Genomic DNA, 24,019 nt, shown 5'->3' with positions numbered 1-24,019 from the left:
CCCGCCGCCTCTCTGTGCCCCGGTGGCCTGCCTTCACCACTTCCACCTCCCACCCCACCCCCACTCACCCAGCTCAGCCCCCGAGAAGACGCAAGGAGAAAGGGGTGTTGCTTAGCTCAGCCGAGCTGCAGAAGTTAAGAGGAGTTGCTGGCTGCCTTTGGGCTGCTGTACTTCCCCAGAAGCGGGGCGAGAAGCAGCTGTGCATTTGAGGCTACCTCCCAAAGCAAACCCGCAGCGTGTGTGGAGTGGGGCTGGGTGGGGGTGGGGGGGGTGGGGATGCAAGAGAAGAACTTGAAAGTGTGTGAAGGAATCAGAAGCAAATGAGAAGGGAGGAAAATAAAAGAAAGTGGAGACTGCTGAAAAGACTCAACCGTGGTTGATTTTTACCCCGTGTGTGCTCCAGATACAGTGTTTAGGTTTGGGTTTTGTTTTGGGGTGGGGTTTTTTAGGGGCCCTTGTTTTTAAAGCCACAACAGCTCTCCCTTTCTCTACTATCTATATATCTCCAACCCCTTGCTGGCTCTTATGGGCATGAAACACTCTTCCCGCTGCCTGCTCCTAAGGAGGAAAATGGCGGAGAACGCTGCCGAGAACACCGAGGTAAGGAGGCGAGAGAGCCAAGGTCCTTGGCGACCCGGGCCGCTCAGATCTGGAACCACTACGCTGCCGCTGCTGCTACCACTACCGCTGCTCCGTTTCAAGTGCCAAACTTTCCCTAGCTCCATCCTGCTTGCTTCTGCTGTTGCTCTCTCTCTCTCTCTCTCTCTCTCTCTCTCTCTCTCTCTCTCTCTCTTTCTCTCTCTCTTTCTCGTTGGGGGCAGGAGGAGGGATAAGAGAAAGCGAGGCAGTGCATGTACCAGTCCCCGTCCCCCTCCCCCTTGAAAATGCAAAGAAGCAGATATCACCCCCATTACCCTCTTACACCATTAGCCTGCAAGCTCTCCATCCATCCTCTTATTTCTGGCTTTGCAGCTCTCTGGCTGCAGGTCTTTCTTTTCTCTTACTCTAGGCTCTGCATATGTTTTTGGGGGGAGGCAAGACAGGATGAAAAATCAAGTAGTCACTTTCTCCCTGCTTGCAGTGGTCGAGCTACCTTTTGATTTACTCTTTCTGGGTACTTAGGTCCTCACAAGCAGTCCTGCGGCGGAAACTGAGTCCTGAGTACTCTGGGTACTACTTCAGGACCACGGATAGGTCGCCCATTCAGAGCCAGGGCTGGGAGGATTACACGTCTCGTATCCTGGTTTGGTTTAAGTGTCTCTGGAAGTGGGAATGAGGGTGGGTTATAGCGAGAGCCTCCTTCTTCAGCACCAGGGACAGCACCCCTGCAGTTGCCTGGAACTTGGGGGCTGGGAGACAGTGCTGGAGTTTGTGGCTGCAGCTAGTGACTCCATAAACGCCTGGGACTGATGTCCCCTACCTCTATGCATCTTTATCTTTGTTCCTGACTAAGGTCCCACCTCTCCCCCACTCGCCTCTTCTGTCCCTCCCCTCAGTTTTACCTTCAAGTCTACCCGGAGCGCTAGTCTTCTCTTACGAGCCAACCCTCGGCCTGCGATTTCTCCCTACAAGCAGCTCCTAGCTAGAGTGGCGAGCGTCACTGACCTTCACGTCTTTACAACTGTAATGAGTTAAGGGGCATTAGGGCACCTGTGGTCATGAATGGGGTTAAGCTTCCCGGAAAAGCGCGGCATACGGAAGTCGGTGAGGGCTTGGGGTATGAGTGTGGAGACTGCCCCCTTACTTGCCGGCAGGAAAAAGAAATAGAGAAAACTCCAGGCTCTATTAATAGCCTGTAATCCAGCAGGGCTGCCGCACATTTCATGTATTGCTACCCAAATTCACTGGGAGGGGTGGGAACTGGAAAGAGAATAAGAGAACTATTTCTTAATCTCTCCCTCTTATCCCTATAACTCTTGTTCCTTAACACCTGCAGCAACCCCACGTAAAGCACCCATCTCGATTTCTCTGAAGAGGCTGCAAGGGACCCAAAACCCTGTTCCCTGAAAGATACCAGAAGCAGCGTGTATCTGAGAATTGTCAGTCTTGAAATACACACGCTCCGGGGGCTGAAATGTGGGAGGTGGGGGGAGGTGCATGAATGCAGCTGTGAGGTTTGTCAGTAATAAAGTCTTCGTATAAGGTAGACGCTAGGATTCCAATCCTTTTCTCGCTCCTCAACCCCCAAATCCTCAGATAATTAATTCACAAAATGCTCCACCTGCTAGATGGTCGGAATGATCTTTCACGTATGCCATCTGTTTCATACATCAAGGAAGCAAAGCTGCGTTGGCTCCGTTACTAGCCCTTTAAAGCTCTGTCTCTCTGCTTGCCCATCCTTGTCTTCTTGACATTTGTAGCAAAGGTTTCTAAAAATAGCGCAGAGCCCCGGACTGCACCTCTGTAAATTGTGGGCCAGCCAGGCACGTAGCGGGGCCAGCCTCCAACAGGCTGCTGGAAGGCGAAAGAAGGGGGGGGGGGGAGAAGCGGTGCGCAGCGAGAAGGGGAGGGGGGAGCGTCAGGATGTCAGGATGCCTGAGAAAGAGATTCTCAGAAGCTACTGCCACCATCCTTCCCGCCTCTCCTCGTTTTGTTTTTAAAATAAAGTTTCCGCTCCTATGTAAACTCTCTCCACCTCCCCATCCTGGATGCGCAGTGTCTGGCTGGGAAAGGGCGACAGCGTCTCTGATTTCCGCAGTCTGCATTGGGTAGCTAACACAAAAGCAACAGCCCACCTTAGCTAGGGTTGCGAGCTGAGGCCGGCTATTTTTACTACTTCCACCCTCCTTCCCCTCTGCCCCCTCCTTCGCTGTCCCCACCTCCCCGCCTCTACCCTCCCCTCCCCCTGCTCGCCTTTCTCATCAGTAGCACATGCAGGCTTTACTTAAGGCTTGGATGAAAACACCATCTACTGCGTAGAGCCAGCAGATCGCTGATGTACCCCAGTGCCAGGGGTTGATGGGCTGACTGGCAGCCAGGACTGGAGCGAGCTCCAGTGGATACGAATCAGAGGGTTCAGTTCTTGTTACCTACTATTGGCTAGTGGCACAACAGTATTCCTTATAAGCGTGGAACGAATCTAGGTACTTCGTAATGGTCACTTGGTCACCATCCAAGAGCTACTTAGTTGTCTTTCTAATGAGTTGGGTCTGAAGCAGGAATTTCCCTAGTGCAATTCCAATAGCTTGTTGTGAGTTCCTGCGGAGTGGGTGGGGTCTGTGAATGTATTTTTAAAGGGTGACTAGAGTGAATGGAAATAGATCGGGAGGAGGAGCTGTAGGGGAGAATCTGAAGAGAGAGGAAGAGTTGGAAGGAGTGGGAGGGAAAGAAAGAAAGTGAATTAACGGGAGGGGGTGGTGAAAGGCCACTCTAAAATAGTAGTACCCTGGACTTGGAGTTTGGAGACCTCGTTTGGATTCTTAGCTCTATGTGACCTTGGGTAACTCACTTCCTCTCTCTGAGTCTCCTTGCTTTAGTTTCTCCATTTGTAAAAATGGAAGAATAATATTTCTTTTATGACCCACCTATCAGAGTTATTTCAAGGATCAAGGGAATTAATAGTATTTAGTAAGTGATACAGCCGAATATAACTCTGGTAGGAAGGGAGGGAGAAATTGAAGAATTACAATACCAACAACTTCGTGGTAGAATCCTTGCCTGATCACCGGCCAGTAGACTGAAAATTCGACTTTATATGGCTTTCCCATGTAATACTGGGCAAGCTTTAATGAGCACTAGAATTGAACATTACTCGACCTGTATTTAACTCCTAACTCTGGCTCTGACACTCTGTGTGACCTTGGGCAAGACACTTAAAACCTCTTTGAGCCTTCTTTTCCACATTTGCAAAATGAGGGTAACAATACTTCTACCTACCTTGCAGGACTGTTGTAAAGAAAGTACTTTATAAAAATAAAATTACTATGTAAATGTAAAGCGGCTCAGTATAGTGGATAGAAATGCTGATTTGGGAGTCTGGTTGACCTGGATTTAAGTCCAATCCCGACAAGACTGGTTGGGTAGGCAAGTCAATTGATTTCTTAACGCCCCTGGACAACTCTCTGGGGTTCTAAATGACAAAGGAATTGCTGATATTCATGGCAGAGGGATTTTCTACAACATAAGTTTCCTACACTGTAGAAATCACAAATCTGCTTTCCTCTCTCCTGCTTTCCTCAAATGTAAATGTGAGTTATTATTACTCTTTCCAGTCCTCAGCTCCTCAAGGCTTTATGTAAATTATAATTTTCACCCAAGACCCCCAAATTAAGAGCTGATAGAGACCTTAAAGAGTATCTAGATAAGGAAAGCCCAGAGCTGTTAAGGGACTTGCCCCAAATCACACAAACAGAACAGGGATTGGCATGCTGATCCTCTGACTTCAAGCCAATTTCTTCACTAAACCATGCTGTCCTCTTCCCCTTACCAAACATAGACTCAAGCTGAGGAGATTGTAAGCACCAAAGGAATCTAGTTTTGATTAACCTTTGTGTGCTCCCTCTTCTTGTCCTGGCACAGAGTTCTGGAGAGGATAGGCACTTAATCATTATTTGTAGAATTGAGGGGAATATGAGCAAAACTGCCCAGATATCAGAGAGTAGAAGGGCTTCAGCAACTGTAACACAATGAATGAATGAATACTCTTTGGCTGTTCATACCCCTATTCAAGATCTGACAATTACTGACTCCTACTATGAGGGCCTTCATTTGAATCACACATAAATGGATTAATCACCATCCACAATTCTGAACTATGGGGGCTAATGGCCCCTTCCGAGCTGTTCTTTGCTTTACTGAGACCCAGTGAATGATTGGTGCTTTCTTTCTGATGATGGCTGCTTTTCCTTTATCAAGGAGGCAGAGAACCAACTCCTAACCCCCTCCAGGGGGTTTAAAACTGGTTTAGCAAAAGAATTACTTTGGAGACCAGAACTAGAAGCATTTTGAATATTTTTATGCTGACCCTGGGAATTATAGCTACAAAAAAAAAAACTAATTTGACAAAAGGGCCTGGTACCAAGTGAAACAGGCAAAGCGAGGAAAATGGGTAACGATTTTTTAAACATGTCAAGGGGATTCTATTCTCCCATAGTGTAATCATCAACAAGTGACTGCAATGTTCTGTTCTGGGCCCCCAGGGAATGCAAAGAAGAGCAGGATCAGCTCTGTGCTCTCCTGGAGCTGATAGTCTAGCAGGGAGTTAAGTCATACACATAAAAGCATCATTAGTAAAAACAAAGCAGCATGTAGAAAGTGAGAGACCAAGCTTATTTCACACTTTAAAAGTGCCTGACCTGACTAGTAGTTATGAGGCTTTAGAAAATCTCCTTCCAAATCCTTAAAGTTGTCAAATAAATAAAGATGTCAAAGAAATGACTTGTCCAAAAATCATACAGCTAGTTAATGGCTTAGCGGAGACTCAAACTCAGGTCTCCTGAATTATAGTTCAGAGCTTTTCCTATTGAATCTAAATGTATTGTAATATGTAGGATCTAGGCATGGTTTTATGAGATAACAGAAAAGATTCTTAAAATGCAATGCATACTCTAGTCTTAACCTTAGGTTTTAAAGGTTCTTGTTTTTCTTGGTGAAAGCAGACTGAAGCAGGACATCATCCTGTTGCTTTATGCTTAATCCATTTCTTAAAAAGCATTGTTAGTAATAATGATAGCACATATTTAGGGGCAGCTAGCTGTCAATGTGCCAGGCTTGGAGTCAGGAAGACCTGAGTTCAAATTTGGCCTCAAACACTTGCTAGCTGTGTGACCCTGGGCAAGTCATTTAACCCAGTTACCTTCAGTTCCCTGACCTGTAAGATGAGCTGGACAAGGGTATGGTAAACCACTCCAGTGTTTGCCAAGAAAACCCCAAATGTGGTCAGGAAGAGTCAGACATGACTGAACAACAAAGTTCATATCTATATAGTACTTTAAGGTTTACAAAGTGATGCCTCACAAAAACTCTGTGAACTAGGGAGTACAAGAGGATTACTTCCATTTTACTAATGATATACTCATCAGCATGAATTTAGAGCAAAAGAATCTGGTATCAAATTCTGACTTCCACTTACCTCCTGTAAAATCTTGGATAAGTCATTTAAATGTTCTGGGTTTCAGTTTTCTCATTTATACAATAATGGGGTTAGACTAGATACCTGTAAGATCCCCCTCTCATCTGTAAGACTGATTGATTTTCTATGAGCTGACCCTTTCTAAGCCCCAATGTCTTAATCTGTCAAGGAGGTTAATAATACTTACCCTCCCAACATCATAGGGCTGTTGTAGGTAAAGGGCTTTGTGAAGTGCCACATAAAACTGAGATATCATTATCTCCCACTTTCCTACTTCTGCTATTGTAATGATCTCCCCATACAAACACCAGAGCTCAAGGTCTTGGTCTCTCTCTCTCTCTCTCTCTCTCTCTCTCTCTCTCTCTCTCTCTCTCTCTCCTCTCTCTCTCTCTCTCTCTCTCTCTCTCTCTCTCTCTCTCTCTTTCTCTCTCTCTGTCACTCACTCCACAAGCATTGGTCACACTCACCTAATGGATTCCCCAGGGTTGAGGGGTTACTGGCATTTTCATAGCAAATGCAATTTTCAAAGAAATCTGGTTAAGTCATATTTATCAAACACAGTGCTCCAGTTTCATGCAGGAGGGGGTCTGAATTTCTCTTCTTTCTGCAACACTTTGTGAAGAGATCAAAACTCTTTCCACCTTATACCATTGTGCTTATTTTATCAGCAGAAGTCCAAAAAAGGAGAAAAAACTGGGTAGTTCAACAATATATAACCACCGAAGTTGGTGGAAATAAGCAGTATGTTTTTGTGAAAACTGCAAGTACGTTTGACACTTTTATATTAGTGAAGACATGGTGATCTTTGGTAGAGGGAATATAATCCCTCTGTGAAGGGGACCTTTATGGGTTACATCCATGTCTTTGCCTTCTAGCTGGCAACATCTAAACCATGATTGTTATGGAAACTGCACTGGATTTGGAGTCACAAGCCCTGGGTTTGAATGCCAGCCATTATTAAAAGTATGACCTTGGTAAGGTACTTCATCTCTTTGTTTCTTTAGTTATAAAGTGAAATGGTTTTGAAACATGATCCGCAAAGTTCTTCCATGCTCTGTAATCTGATGGTTGTATGATCCTCTTACAGTAGATGTTTGTCCTTTTGTCAAGAGCAATTTCCATGATCTCAGGGTAACCTACTTAAACAGCTGTTAGATCAGAAAGTTCTGCCTTAGTTCTTTTTTTAAAATAAATTTTTATTGATATTTTGTTTTTTTATATCACCGCAATATCCTATGTATTCCCTCCATCCCCTCCCCCCCCCCAAAAACATATGACAAATAGTGGGGTTTTTTTTAGAGGAAAAACAAACAAAAAAGGCAGCACAACTGATACTGAAAAAGTTTGAAAATATATGCAACACCTGTGGACCTCCCGCATCCACAAAGGAGTGGGTTGAAGATGTCTTCTCATTTCTATTCATTTGAGTCCACTGGATCTTTATAATTTTGTTCATTTACTTTCTATTTATGTATTTATTTTGGAGGGGCCATTGTTCCTTGTATTTATATTGTTGTAGCTTCTGTGTATTTTGTTTTCTTGGCTCTGTTCTTTTTACTGCATATTAGTTCGTATGTATCTTTTCACACTTCTACATACTTCACACACACCATTTCTTACAACACAGTGATATTCTATCACATTCATGCATCATAGTTTGGTTAGCCATTCCTCAATTGATGATTATCTACTTTGTTTCTAATTCTCAGTTATCATAAAAAGTACTTCTATAAATATTCTTAGATTATATGGGGACTTTCTTCTTATTAATGACTGCCTTGGGATATAAACTCAGTTATGGAGTATCCGGTTCAAAGGTTATAGACGTTTTGGTCATTTATTTGAAACATTCCAATTTGCCAACCAAAATGGTTGTACCATTTCATAGCTCCACCAACAATGTATAAGTGCGCCTATCTTTCTGTAACCTCTCCAAGACTGTTACCATTTTTGGGCCATTTTTGCTAATTCGCAGGGTACAAGGTAAAACCTTAGGGTTGTTTTGATGTACATTTCTCTTATTGTTAGTGATTTGGAGCATTTTTTCATGTTGTGAATACTTTGAATTTCTTCTTTTGAGGACTGTTTATTCATATACTCTGACCATTTATCTATTGGGGAAATGGCTATTTGTCATATTGTTTACGTATCTGGACATCAAACTATTGTCAGAGAAATTTGATACAAAGATTTCTTTTTCTAATTCAACCACTTCCCTTTTGATTTGAGATGTATTAATGTTGACTTTGCAGAAGCTTTTCAGTTTCAAGTTCCCTCTTCTGCTGCAAAATGGTATTATGTTCCTTCAGTTATTTTACTTCAATCTTTTTTTAAGGTGGTCCTGTTCCTACTGACTCTCTTCCTCTTGCCCCTGATCACACTTCTTATCTGATATTTCCCTTTCCTCTCCTCCCTTTCAGCTAGTTCTGTCCATTAGTTTTTGAATTTTATTTTTGTACCCTTTTCCAAAAAGGATTTCTCTTAGTTTCTTCATTACCTACCTTCTCTTTATTTTCTGATTTATGACACCTATAGTTATCTGGTCTCTCTCCTTTCTCTGTATTTTTCATGCAATCAAAGCTTCTAAGATAACCATTCTGCACTCTTCCCTCTAGATATTTTCTGGCATTGTCTCGAAGGACTTGTACCATGGATTCCCCTTTTCTATTGTGCCTCACTCCCAGAACAATGTCAGTTATTGCAGGTGTCAGGAGGACATTGCTCCATGGTAGGGCCCTTCCCCTATTACATTCTTAATTATGTAGCCCACCACTGACCTGTACTCTGTCTTGTTAACTTTTTTTTTCTTTTTCTATATTTTCCCGGAAATCTCCTTCCTATGTCCAAGCTCTTCTACTCCTTCAGGTGTCTGAACCCAGGAGTTCCAACTCCCTCCTACCAGGACTTTCCAAGCATCAAATCCCCCAGGCTTCATCCAGTGTGAGGTCCTTATGTCCCTCCACTGACCATCTCTCTTCATTCATAAAAGTATTTATCTGTGGATTCCATTCCCACCTCCAAAATAAGGCCTCCTTTCTGCCCCCACCTTTTTTAGTCTTCTCCCCCGTCCTCATCCTCCTCACCCATTCCCCTCTAAGCTCGTCTTTTTTCGGGACAGTAGTCACCTTCACCTCTTTGCTACCTTTCCATATAACTCAATCCTCTCTATCTCCCTGCTCCCCTCCCTTTTATGTACCTCTCATGTTGTAATGTAGTTCCACACAAAAAAGTGTTGATTCATCTGAAGGTAGAATATTGTCAGGTTCTGTCCATGATGCCTTTTGTCGATATCTTTACTGTTACTCTATAAGAGTTCCACCTTCACTCCTGTTTCCTTGTGTACATTTACAAAGTTTCTTACCATCCTTTCTGTTATGGCTTTGTTCCTGTTACTCTCCTTGCCTGCTGTGTTTATTCATTCCTCCTGCTTTCCTATTGTTTGGGGTGTTTGAGAGGCAAACAATCTCTTCAGTTCTGGTTTTCTTTCCTTTTATTTTTAAAAAAAATATTTTATTTACTAGATAAAATTGCATAAAGATGTACTTTCTAAAAATGTTTTAAACTCTTTCTCATCATTGAGCATCCTTCTTTTTACCTATCCATCCATCCATCCATCCATCCATCCATCCATCCATTCATTCATTTACTGAGCTGTGTTGCCCTTCCTTCTTCTTTTAAAGTGGGTGTGGAATAGTCTTGTTATATTTGAATGCCCTTTGTATTTGAAGATTTCTCTCCCAATGGCTTATAGAACTTGTTTCTGGATTGAATTGTTAAATTTAACCACTGTGTGTCTTGGATTTAAGTTTTCTTATTCTATTCATTATTTTTGTTGTGCAGAGTATAAATTCTGCTCTCATAATTTTCATTTCTCTTTTAAGCTACTCAGCAATAGCATGTTGTGGTTCCATGTTCTCAAATTCCAAAGGGTCCTTTCTCTCATCAAGTGTTGGATCATTTCCTCTTATTTTGCAGGATTTATTCATAGATGTCTGAACACATTTACTAGATCTGGAGTCTCTATTTCCTTCTGTTGCTACTGTTTTTCCTGTTGATTTATCTGTTTATTTTCAAGGTCTTTGAGTTTTCTTCCTTCTGAAATCTTTGGTACTTTCAATCTCTCTCCCCCCAGCCCCCATTTTCCTGGTCACTCGCGTTCTGAATTTCTCCCCTCTGATTTAATTTTCCTGGATCTCAAAGTGTTTCAACCTCCTCCCACACTGGGCAATTACAGTTCAGCAGCCTAGGTCTTTGCCTCAAATGACTTTGGGTGGTCAGAACTGGCTCCAGCCAGTTGCTTTTCTCCTTCCTTCAGGCTTGGTGGAGTGCTGCACAGCCTCCTCACAAGCACAGTGTTCTGACCTGATGACTTGTCCCACTCCCTCTGTTCCCCTCTGTTCTCTGGTCTGGTACCAGCAGTTCAGAGCCTGTTTGCCTTGGCACTGGCAGTTCAAAACTTCACAGCATTGATGCTTCTGGGTTGCCACCCCCGGCAGCCTTTTGTTCCTGAAGGGCTGTGGTCAAGCTGGCTGCCAAAGCCTGAGCAAACTTCTACAGCCTGTAGGGTCTTCCTAGCACTGAAAAGGGAGGGGGACAGGACTGTGGGAGTGGATTTTGATGAAGGCTGTGTTATGTTCTTGGATGTGCTGGTGCTGCCTCACTGCTACTAGGGTGGGAAGTGGGGGAGGGGTGCTGAGTGAGCTCAGGGTCAGTGAGCACCAGTTCTTGTTTTTTTTTAACCTTCTTTTGAAGTCTGGGTTTTCTAGAATATCAAGACAGCTGAGCTTTCTTTATCTTTGGTGCATGATTTCTGTTTTGGAGAGGTTTGAGAAGTCATGAGGATCAGAGAAAATATCCACTCCTCCATCTTGTTGCTCACATGAGCCAGAAGTAGCTCTGCCTTAGTTCTCGGGTCAATTTCTTCACATGCAAGTGTATAGATTGTGATTACTGGATGGAATCTTAGAATAATTTAGTTCAAGTCCCTCATTTTACAGACGAGAAAACTAAAGTTTGGAGAGGTTACGTAGCTTGCCTGGGGGAGCATAGCTAATGAGTAGAACAGGAAATTGAACCCAGATCTTTTGACTCCTATAAATGCGAGCTTGTACATTAATATAATTGGAATTGGAGGGACCTTAGAGCTTATCTAGCCCAATCTCCTCATTTTGCAGGAAACTGACCAGAAAAGTTAAGTGATTTACCCAAGGACACCCAAGCTAATTAATAACAGTGATATAAATTTAATTCAGATCTCCGGATCCCAGTGTTCTTTCCACTACATCATGCATTGAGCTTATTTTTTTTCTTTTTTCATTCTCAAAGGAAATGCGGATCAATTGGCTACCATGTTTTCTTGCAACTGATTGTCATGAATTCACCTCTCAGTCTTCATATTTTCTTTTTCTCCCAAGCTAAGTCTCTGAATTCTGTTTTATGTCATCCATGTTTTTTTTTCTTTGTCTAGCTAGGAGACAGCGAGGCTAGTTTATCCTTCTCAACATTACCAGTCTTTTTACCTATTTCACATAGAATGGGATTTTTTAGTTCACCAGCTATAAGATTTCCCTTATATACTAACACTGTCTATGGAATATCGGGTGACCTGTTTGCAAATAGTTCAGATTTACTTGGTGTTTCTATCCAGTTTAAAAAAGCACTTGATTCACAACACTCTTGAGTGAGAGAGTTATTCTTCACCTTATTGATGAGGAAGCTGAGAACCAGAAAGATTAGGTGACAAGTGGCAGAGCTGAAATTTGAAGGTATGTCTTCTGACTTCCTGTCTGATCTCTTTCCATCATGTTACTCTGCTCTCTTTAAACTAGTATAGAGAAGTAGGACAAAAGATAATGATGATGATAATAATGATGGTGATGATACTAACATTTATATAGCAATTAATACATGCCAGGCATTGTGCTAAATGTTTTTTTTGTAATGATTATCTCATTTGATCTTCAAAACAACCCTGGGAGGTAGGTGCTATTTCTACCTCCATTTTGCAGATGAAAAAACTATGGCAAACAGAAATTACTATATACAGAAAGTGCTCATTCTCCTGTACTTTGCCATGGTTAGACCACGTCTTGAGTACTATGTTTAGTTTGGAACCCGTGTTAGGAATTAATCTAATAAACTAGAATGTGTCCAGAAGATGTCGAACGGTATTGAGGACTTTGCCATACGAGAATTGACTGAAAGAACTGGCGTGTTTCATACTGGAGAAGAGAAGATTTTGGGGGTGGGGTGGGGTATGATAGCTGACTTCAAATATTTTCAGGATTGTTATGTGGAAGAGAGGTGAAACTTGTCCTTTAAAGGCCAAGTAGCAGAACTAGAAGAAACGGGTAAAAATTTTAGAAAGACAGATTTAGGTTTGATGTAAGGAAAAATATCCTAATAATTAGAGTTATATAAAAAAATGTAAAATTGGCTACTTCAGGAAGTAATGGGTTCCACCTCACAGAAGGTTTTCAAGTAGAGCCTGGATGGCAATTTGTTGTCAGCCTTATTGAATGAATTCTCATTCAGGTATAGGTTAGATTAAACGGCCTCTGAGGTCCCTTCCTGCTCTATTAACCTGATTCTGTGGGTCAGTCATCATTGTCAAAATGTCAGAGGAAAATTGCTCAAAGATTGTGAAGGAAGAAGGCTTAGGCAGTTGGCACCAAAATGATAATTATGAGAAAACATCATGAGGGTAAAGGCCTAGTTGGGATTTACAGAAAGTGTAGAGAGACTGAGATGCAGTTATTGCTTCCTCAATGGATGAAGGGGAGCAGTGGTATTGATCCTACAGAAGTTACTTTGGTTTTTAGAGTCGATTTTATGATTTTTAGCAGTTCCATCACTCACTCTCCTTACACTTTGCTAAGGCTGCTTTAATTATTAGTTTGCATCAATTTTTGCTCCTTTTGTCCAGGCTAGCCAAGAGCTACCATTTTGATTCAGAGAGAATACCGAGAGATTGGTGAGTGCCTTCTCTGGGACTCATTTTTGTCACTTTTAAGTTGAGGGTGTTGGACTAAATTACCTTCAGATTCTAGACTGGTGATCTCATGATTGTAGGATTCCTTGAGCACATATATTCAAGAGCAGAGGAAGTCCACTCCACAGGGTTAGAGATGAATTGGCAATGAGCTATCAGTGTCAACTCAGACAAGTTCCATCTTCTCTCTGGGTCTTAGTGTCTTTCTCTGTAAAATGAAAGTATTGGACTAGAATGATAATATCTTTGTTCCCTTCTAGCTAACCTTCTATGCTTCTATGATCTTATGATCCTATACAGTAAATTTTACATTTGTGGATAAATGAAAGTTTAGTGTATTTTAAGGGCTTAGGAGTAGTGATAATAGGGGAGGAAAGGAAAAGAAGAAAGCAAGAGAGAAAAATGTAAGGTAGGAAACAAAAGAGATCTCAGAAGAGCCTGCTTCTCCTTGTTTTGCTCCCCCTCCCATTTTATTTTCACCCTCATACTGTGTCCGGTATGACTTCTATCTTTATCAATGGCATGGCTTAGTGAAACTGTAGGACAAGGAAATGCTGGTGGCAGAGGCACAATGCACCCCTTTCTACTAACTCCCTCCCATTCCTTCCCTATCCCCATAATTCTAGCATTAACCTGGAAAACATTCTAGGCACCAAAGCCATGGGCCTCCTGATGTGATAGTTGGACTTTTGGCCAGCCGCTGCTGGGCCTACAGTCATTTGCCAAAGGCAGGGTCATCTCTAGACCCATTGTTAAAGTGGATTAAATCTGTTTTTGAAGGCTTTTTGCTCTTCTGTTGTCTAATCACAGAATAATAGACTGTTAGAAACAGGCAATCAATGAACCCAGTCAAGTATTTGTTAAGTGATTACAATCTATCAGGCCGGGTTCTAAGGGCTGGGGATACAAAGACAGAAATGAAACAGTTTCTGCCCTCAAGGAGTTTACATTCTAATGAAGAGATATTGCCTGTGTAAATAGGTATCTCTATAACAGGTACACAGGAACTTTGAGGGGAGGTAGAGGGAGGCACTAGCAGCTGAGGGAACCAAGAAAGGTCTCATGCAGAAGGTGACACTTGAACTGAGTCTTTAAAAAAAAATACCCCAGAGATGCCAGGAAGTAGATGTGAAGGGAAGGACACTATTCCAGGCATGGGAGGGGGGAGGAGGATGGTGTGGGGAGAGTCAATGCAAATGCACAGAGATGGGAGTATTTTGTGTGAAGAATAGCAAGACGGCCAGTAGGTATCGATCATAGAACGCACAGAGGGGGAATAATGTATAATATTAATATTAATGCATAATATAATGGAAAAGTTAGATAGAATGAGAGTATGAACAGTTTTAAATGCCAAACAGAGAAGTTTACATTTTATCCTAGAGGTAATAGGAAGCCAATTAAATTTATTGATGTGGTCAGATCTGAACTTTAGGAAGATCACTTTGGGAGTTGTTTGAAAGGTGGATTGTAGTGGGTAGATGGGATGGTAGGGACTGCCTTCATCTGGGGAAATCAGTTAGGAGGTTATTGCAATAATTTATATAACAGGTGAAGACCAGGTGGAGTTTATGGTATGAATGGGGAGGAAGTGGTGTATGCAAGAGTGAGAAACAATAAAATTTGGCAACTGATTAGATATGTAGAGAGTGAGGAATCAAGCATTATGTGGAGGTTGCGAACCTGGGTGACAAGAAGGGTGGCAGTACCCTCAATGGAAAAAGAGAAGTTTAGAAGAGAGAGGTATGCTCATTGGAAAAGATAGTATTTTGGACATACTGAGTTTGATATGCTAAAAGGACACCCACTTCAAAAATGTCTAATAGGCAGGTAGTAATATGGGACTGGACTTCTGGAAAGGGACTAGACCTGGATACATGGATTTTGGAGTCATCTGCATAGAAATGAGAATTGAAAGCATAAGAATGAGAAAAGAGAAAAGAGGAGAAGGCCTAAGACAGAGCCTTCTCAGTGCATCTGCAGTTAGTGGGTGTGATATGGATGATGAGTTATCATGAGAAACTGAAAAGGAGCAGTTAGATAGGAAGGAGAACCAGGTAGGAGTGAAAAATAGTGTCAGGAAAACCCAAAGAGGAGAAAGTATCTAGCAAGAGAAGATAATTAAAAGTGGCAAGTGTTTCAGAGATTAAGAAGGATGAGGGTTGGGAAAAGATCAATCAATTTGGCAATTAAGAGATTATTGGTAACTTTGGAGAGAACAGATTCTCTTGAATGATGATGTCAGAAGCTTGAACCAGTTGGTCCAACCCATTCATTTTTAATAGGTAATAAAACTGATACATAGGAAAGGATGTGACCTTCTAAGGTAACACAGGTACAGGCAACAGATGAAAGTTGCAAAGGCAGATCTTGACTTAAGGGAAAACTTTCTAACAATCTCAGCTGTCCAAAAGTGGACTAGGTCTTCAGGCCTTGATGGCTATTTGTGAGGGATATTGTAAAGCAGTGGTGTGTCAAATAGAAACTGATCCCTGAGGGCTGTATATTGACTTAGAAAACCACAAATTAACATTGTCTATGTTGTATTGCATTTTATGTATTTTGTTAAACATTTCCCAATTGCATTTTGATCTGCTTCAGGGAAGCACTCAAGTTTTGCTGGCTGCCTGGGGTTGTTGGTTGTAAATTTACACCTCTGTTCCAAGTTTCTAGTCAGGTTTGGGTTGGACCACATCTCTTATGTCGTCCCTTATAACTCTGAGATTCCTTGATTTTAGTGGAAGAGCCAGAATTTAAATGAATTAAAATCAGTACAATAAATATATATTGTGTTTACTAAGTATAAGGCACTATAGAAAGCTCTGAGGATATAAGGACAGAAAAAAATATTGTCTGCACTGAAGGAGCTTACGTTCTGGGGGTAGGATAGAAATAACATGTGTATACTCAAAGTATATGCAAAGTTACACACAAAATAGTTTCAAATGGGAATGACTAGTAAGAACTGAAGGGACGGTGGGAAAGGCTTCATGTAGGATAGGGCTGTCCAACCTTAGGTTTTTATTGAAACAATAGACAATATATTTTGATTTGTCATTTTAGTGAGAGCTCTGCGGTAGCTCGGCTTCATTTACTAAAGCATTTATGTTAATTTCTATGCTTGTAGGCAGGCCACATAAATCACACTGTGGGCTGCATTTTGAACAGCCTGACATAGGAGATGGCACCTCCTAACCTAAGGGAGAGGAAGAGGGAGGGAGGGAGGGAGAGAGAGAGAAAGACAGAGAGAGAGAGAAAGAGAGAGAGAGAGAGAGAGAGAGAGAGAGAGAGAGAGAGAGAGAGAGAGAGATCCTTCATGGCAGCTTTGCCAGGAAAAATTGGAATCTGCTGCTGATGTGGACTTAGACAAGAAGTTATGACAACCCTCAGAATTATATCCAGATTGAGAGCAGAGTCACTGCAGCGTGTCATAGCTACAGCCGTTTCAGCTCCATTTGGAGACCAATTGAATGATATGGAATGCTGTCTCCCTGCTGCCCACAGGGGAGAATTACCTGACAGAAGTCACACCAAGCATGTTCTTGGTGATTCAAATGGTTCCAGGGGAAAGTGAAGAAATGGGTTGCATCCGCAGTGTGTACTTCCTTCTTTGATTAATCAAGCTTTTGATTTGGTTTTAAATTTTTTAAAAGTTGCTTTTGTAAAGAGTAAATTTATACACATTATGTGACACTGAAAAGGGCAGCACAGTTTTAGAATTAACATGCTCTTAGTTTGGGATATGGCATATGAAGCCTTTGTTGCATCCAACCCCTATTCTCAATTATCATTCACTCCCACCCCACATATCCAATCAGGTGCCAAATTGTGTCATTGCTAGATTCATAATATTTCTCACATATTCCCCCTTCTCTCTATTCATAAAGCTACCACCCTAGTTCAGGTCCTTATCATCTCTAGCCTGGATTATTGCAACAGCTTCCTAATTGGTTGCCTTTCCTCAAGTCTCTTCCAACTCCAGTTCACCCTTGACATAATTGCCAGAGATTTTCCTTAAGAGTAGATATGGCCATGCCACTCCTCTTCTCAATACACTGCAGTGGCTCCCTATTGCTCTAATCTATAGTGTGTCCAAATCTTCTGTCTCTGCGCTTTTGTCCTGGTTGTTCTCCATGCCTGGAATGAACTTTCTCTTCACTTCTGCCTCAAAGAATCCCTCTAGCTTTTCAAGACACGGTTGAAGAATCACTTTCTGCATAAAGCCTTTTCTGATCTCCAACCCTAACCCTTCCACCTACAAATACTAGTGCCCTCCCTTCCTAGCAATCTGGTATTTATTTTGAATATAATTTTATATATAAATGTTGCCTACTGTGATAGAATGTAAGCTCTCAGATAAAAGAGATTATTTCATTATCTTTATATCTCCAAAGAGTATTATAGTGCCCAACCCAGCACAGGTGCTTGGTTGGTTGGTCGTTGCCCTTTGTCCTTGAAGAGGACCAAAATTCCATCACTATGTTGGAGTCAAAGTATAGTGCATCTGACTGTGGTTGATCAGACCAATATGAGCTCAGAAGGTGCCCAGGTAGGGCACGAATCATCCTTATGAACATTTGGGGTGGAGATGTCTCTAAATCTGTGCATCTCACATTTCTCTTTAGCTACTGCAATTTTGCTTCTCTAAAAGGGCACAGTGCCTTCTTTGATGCCGGAATGCCATGCTGAGTGGTCCTGTGCTAGCATCTCCCATGTCACACAATCCCAAAGTTCTTCAGAGAGACCTTGAGAATGCAGAGTAGATGCTTAATAAGGTTTGTTGATGGACTTGATGAGCACCACTGTACAACTTCCTGACAATTGATCATCCAGCCTCTGTTTGAAGACTTCTAGCTCTGTAGCTCCCACTACTTCCAGAGGCAGCTGCTTGAGTGTAGAAACTATGCCTGATATTTCTTTGTATCCCTCTGCTGGGTATATAGAAGACACTCAAAAAATAGTTGATCATTTCTTTTCATGGCAAGACTACTGTGCTGGTAGTTTGGAGATATGACTGGAAATCCTAGTTCAGCCATTTGTGAGCTGTTATGATCTTAGGCAGGTCCCAGTTTCTCTGAACCTCAATGCCCTGGTCTGTAAAGTGATGAGATTAGCATAGATAATCTCTAGATACCCTTCTAGCTCTCAAATCTCTAATACTTTAATTAGATGAGAAGTGGAAGAACAGTGGGACTTTAAACTCACACAGGAAACTGATAGTAGTATTGGCAACAAAATCCAGTGGTCAGTGTCTTACCTGCATACTCACATGCAGAGAGGTGTTGGGGACGTGTTGCTGTTGTTCAGACGTGTCTGATTCTTCATGACCCTGTGGACCATAGCACACCAATGCTGTCCATGGAGTTTTCTGGGCAAAGACACAGGAGTGGTTTGTTATTTCCTTCTCCATTGGATTAAGGCAAATAGAAGTTAAATAACTTGCTCACAGTCACACATTTAGTAAGTGTTTGGGGTCAGATTTGAACTCGAGTCTTCCTGACTCCACGTCCAGTGCTTTATCCACTGAGCCATCTAGCTGCCTCTGGGCATGGTCATATCATACCATCTACGTAAGGAAGCAGCTAGGTAGCCCACTGGATAAAATACTGATCTTGAAGTCAGGAAGACCTGAGTTAGAATCCTGCCTCAGACACTTACTGAATGTGTGTCCTGGGCAAATCACTTAACCTCAGTCTGCCTTAGTTTTCTCATCTGTAAAATGGAGATAATAATAGCACCTACCTCCCAAGGTTGCTGTAAGGAATGAGATGACATTTGTGAAGTGCTTTGCAAACCTTAAAGCAATATATAAAAGTTGTTGTTGCTGCTGCTGTTGTTGTAGTGTGTGGGAAGGAATATGTGGTTCAGATAAAAAGCCAGCCTAGACTAATAAGTAGGGAATAGTTCAGTAAGACCACAAGTAAAGAATAGTCATTAGCAAATTCATTAATTTCGTACTTAGATCATCTGCTTCCTTTTCATACATCTATTCCAAAATTATTTCTTAATTTAAGGAAGACCCTAAGCCTTTCTGAGTACTATCATTCAGTGAAAAGATAGAGTAAAGCTAGGAATTGTGCTCAATTGTAATATTGTTTAATTTGCACATACTTAGAAAATTGAAGTACGTTCTCTGTTACTGTCAAGCAGTTATAACTTTAGTATACTGAGGGAGTCTCAACCCAGTGAAACAAATGACTATGGTTGATAATAGAAATTTAGGTTGACACTAATTAATTTGCTCATAATCGTCTCCTCTTTACAGATCTTAGCAAAGTGTCATTTTTAGCATGAAACAATATATGTATCATATTAGTTTAGTAATTCCTCCCTCCCCAATCAAAGGATTCTTTAAATTATGTGAAAGTGGGGGTTATAACATAGATACATATTAATGTTAAAATTATAAATTAATGCTTAACTTTAATCACTTATTTTTTAAGGAAAAATATCATCGATGAAGGTAGAAAGGGTTACTACTAAACTTCAGTGTTGCTAAATAAAATAACCTGATGTAGTGAGACTATAGTGTATGTGGATACATGGATTTGTGGGTGTGACTATATATGTATATATGTATGTGTATATATGTATATACATGTATGCATATATGTGTATATGTCTGTAGGTATTCTTTTTGTTGGTGTCTCAATTCTATGTTGTGTATACGTAATTATAGGTACAATACACAACTATATATGTATTATTTATAGCAATATAGATATACTTATACACACATGTGAATGTGCATGTGGTGAAGGCTCTGGGCTTATTCTTTCAGAATAAAGAAGGCTTTATCTCTTCCTTAGTATTCTAGGGGTACCCTTGAGAGTTTAGAGGTGTCTTTATTGGCTTATGCCCTCATTTCAGTGTAGTACCAATACTGTTAATTGTCGGTGATGAATGGCCTATTCCATTTATTTCTTTTATGAAGGGGTAATAGCTTCAAAGACAGAGCAAAATCTTGCCAGTGCTTGGAGACTGTCTCTGAGGAGAGTGAGCTCAGACTGAACTCAATGTCTGCATAGCATTGGCCCCACTAAGTTCATGTCCCAATGCAGCATAATGACTGGATGAATCTGAGTCTCAGGCTATTGGTAGGTTGGGTCCTGAAGACTGTTCCTCAGAGCCTCAATGCTGAACCATTTGTCTGCAAAACCAGGCTCCTTTGGTCATACCCATCTCCAATCTCCTTTATTTAGAAGCAGGAAAGACTGTACATAGCAGAGACAGAAACAACAGAAGAGCTTCCCGCTCTTGGCTTTATCTTGGTTTCAGATGAGAAAGAGCCTGAGGCCCTTGGGCCACCAGGAGACCCTTAGCAAGTTGTTCTTCTCCAATGCTAGCAAGGCTGAAAAGACTCTGAACTGAATTGACCCTGGATGGACTAGGGTTATTTTGAAAGTTCCTCTAGCTAATCAAAGAGACTCCTCTGTATCGTGTGGTTAGCAAAGCCAAACCAGTTAGAAAATGACTGTGCCTGCCTCTGATCTCTCCAAAGTCCTTCTGTTATACATCAACATCCCATTCTAAAAGCAGGCCCTGCAGCCTCTTCTATGTGGGGGAAGACCCCCTCCCATTTCATAATATTTGTATGTATTTATGTAAATATATATTAGGTTTATACACACATATATGCATATATTGGCCCAATAGCTCCGTTCCTCTAAATCTGGCTTCTCCAAAACTTGAGTGTGTCTTACAATTGGGGTTTTCAAAATTTTATGAATGTATAATTTTTCATTTCAAAGAGATTTCATTTTAGGGATATAGCCTATATTTGGACCAAGGTAACATATGTATATTTATACTGTATAACATATGTATCCCTCTATACCTTGGTGCTTTATGCTCTTACTAGAGTGGATACAGGCAAACCTCAGAGATATTGTAGGTTTGGTTCTAGACCAATGCAATAAAGTGAATACCGCGATCAAGTGAGTCACATAATCTTTTGGCTTCCCAGTTTGCATAAAAATTATTTTTACATTCTATTAAGTGTGCCATAGTATTATGTCTAAAAATGAACATACCTTAGTTAAAAATACTTTATTGCTAAAAATTGCTATCTTCTGAGCCTTCCGTGAGCCATTATCTTTTTGCTGTGTGGAGGGTCTTGCCTTGGTGTTGATGGCTGCTGACTGATCAAGGTGGTGGTTGATGAAGGTTAAGGTGGATGCAGCAATTTCTTAAAATAAGACAATGAAAATTTGCTGCCTTGTTTGACTGTTCCTTTCACTTGGACACTTAGAGGCCATTGTAAGGTTATTAACTGGCCTAATTTCAATGTCAGTGTGTCTCAGGGAATAGGGAGTCCTGAGGAGAGGAAGAGAGATGGGCTAATGGCCAGGTCAGTGGAACAGTCAGAACACATAAGTATTGTAACACTTATTGGTTAAGTTCGCCATCTTATACAGGTGCAGTTTGTAGCACCCCAAAACAATTAGAATAGTAATGTCAAAGATCACTGATCATAGATCCCTATAACAGCTATAGTAATAATGATGAAAAATCTAAATGGAGCAGAGACATGATGTGAGCACATGCTGTTGGAAAAATGGCCCCAACAGATGTGCTCCATGCAGTATAGCCCCAAACCTTCAATTTGTAAGAACAAAAACAAAAACAAAACCCAACCAAAACAAAACACCACCATATCTGTGAAACACAATGAAGCAAAGTGCACTAAAATGAGGTATGCCAGTACTCCTTTTCTTAGTGTAGATTACAATCTATCCCAGCACTCTGAACATGGAATCCTTTTCCATGTCTTTTCAGAAGGCGGTGCTGGTGAATCCTCAATGGAGGCATTGAGGATTCACCAGCACCGCCTTCTTTTGTTTGTTTGTTTGTTTGTTTGTTTTTAATAACATTTTATTTTTTTCCCAATTATATATAAAAACAATTTTAGCATTCTTCTTTTTAAAGTTTTGAGTTCCAAATTCTAACCCTTCCCTCACCTCCCGTCTGAGATGGTAAGCAATCTGATATAGGTTATACATGTGCAATCATGTAAAACATTTCAATATAATTCTTTGGTTTTTGAAATATTTCATGGAGCTGTCCATCTGTTACCTTTTACTCTTCTTAAATGACTGACTCATTTGCTTTTCTCATCACACATTTCTTGAGTGATTTCTTTTGAAACCACTTCTGATCATTGGAAAATGGTAGAAGCTTCTTGCATTCACCATTGGCTTCCTATTGCCCTTCAGGAGTGTTTATAATTTTGATTCTTTTGAGGTTGTGGGGTTTAGTGATTCATACACAAATGTAGCCACACCCTACACAGACTTATGTACATAGCTATATATTTATGTGTGTGTGCGTGTGTATGCGTATATATGCATATACCACGTATGTCTATCTATATCTATCAATATATATGTCTATCTATATCTCTATATATATCTATACACATAGACCACACCTATCTAGTTATTTCTCTGTCTCCATCTATCTATCTATCTATCTATCTAATGTCAAGTCAGTCAGTCAACCAGTATTTAAGTCAACTAATATTTGACTTAATATCTAATACTTTGGCCCATATCTACCATGGGCCAGGCATAGTTTTTGCTCTCAAGGAACTCACAGTTGAATGACGGAGACAACATGTAAATAATTATGTGCAAACAAGGTAATTTCAGGGGGAAGTCAATTCCAACAAGCTTCTTGCAGAAGGTGGGACTTTAGCTGAGATCTGAAGAAAACCAGGGAAGTGAGGAGGTGAAGATGAAGAATGAGAATTTCTATGCATGTGGGATAGCCAGTGAAAATGCTTGGAACAGCATGTGTACAATCTGGTATTTGTCTGTTACTTTTGGATAGTGCATAAGATTGGCTTATTGGCTGTGAAAGCGGAGGCTAGTAGGGTGTGGAATCAATTGAGATCCCTGAGGTAGAGCTAAGTTACAGCATTCCAGCAGCCACTTGGATCTTGATTGTTCTTAATGTGCACAAATGTATACAGACCACGAGGCTGGAAAAGGCAAAAGGGCAGAGAAGAGAGGGCTGGCTTTTGAATTGGGAGGGCTGGGTTTGAATCTTGGGTCTGACATTAGCTCTGATCATTGGGAAATTCATTTAAACTTTCTGAGCTTCAGTGTTCTTGTTTATAAAATGGAGCTAATAATACTTGTATAATGCTTATGAAAATTATGAAATTGTACTTGGAATAAGAAGTTATGCCTTAGAGTCAACTTAGTATTAACACTATCTGTCTAATGAGGTCCTTGTAAGGAAGATACTTTGTAAACCTTAAAACCCTATGTAAATGTGAGTTTTGTTCTTATTACTATGGGTCTATGCTCAGGGCTGTGGTGTTTGCCCCAGGGAAAATATAGCAGTATCACGTGAATCCAAGCTACACATACACCTCTTTTGAATCTAGGTTCTGACCAGAGAAAGGATCAGTAATTGACAGCATCTTCCCTGCTTCCTTTTGAAGCACCAATCTCCTTACCCTCTCATTTTACCCTTGGGGCAGGTGATAGAGCCCTGGAGAGAAAAATACTCAGCAGGTACTATTTAATAAAAAACTAACTAACATATAAGGTTATAGGTAAGAGACGAGCCTGGGTAGGTTCTTTGTGGGTCAGGCAATATGACATCGGGGAAAGCACATCAAATCTGGGGTTAAAAGACCTTGGTTCAAAGGCTAACTCTACCACTTACCACAATGTAATCGTGGGTCAGTGACTGCAGCTTTCTTGGCCGCAGCTTCCTCCTCTATAAAATGATGGGATTGAGTTAGATTAAGGGTTCTTACGTGGGATCCATAGACTCCTGAGGGATCTGTGAATGTGGATGGGAAGAATTCCATCTTCATTTTCACTAACCTTTAACATTATTCCAAGGTCCCTTTAGGCTTCACCTGACCACCAGAGGGGTCCATACACAAAAGGTTAAGAATGTTAGAGCCAGATAATCATCAGGGCCTCTCTCAAAGGTTTGAT

General features: G+C 41.2%; 1 protein-coding gene across 1 annotated transcript in view; it reads left to right on the top strand.

Moving 5' to 3' along the window:
• Positions 1-490: 490 nt before the first annotated feature.
• The window catches only part of PRMT8 (protein arginine methyltransferase 8), a 145,276-nt gene continuing 121,747 nt past the window's right edge, over positions 491-24,019 (top strand). Inside the window, exon 1 of the mRNA XM_036760686.1 lies at positions 491-600. Coding sequence (XP_036616581.1) covers positions 526-600 — 75 coding nt within the window. The 5' untranslated portion in view covers positions 491-525. The remainder of the gene's footprint in view (positions 601-24,019) is intronic.

Source organism: Trichosurus vulpecula, chromosome 5 (genome assembly GCF_011100635.1).
Source record: "Trichosurus vulpecula isolate mTriVul1 chromosome 5, mTriVul1.pri, whole genome shotgun sequence".
Lineage (NCBI taxonomy): Eukaryota > Metazoa > Chordata > Mammalia > Diprotodontia > Phalangeridae > Trichosurus > Trichosurus vulpecula.
This window is presented reverse-complemented; position numbering and strand designations above follow the sequence as displayed.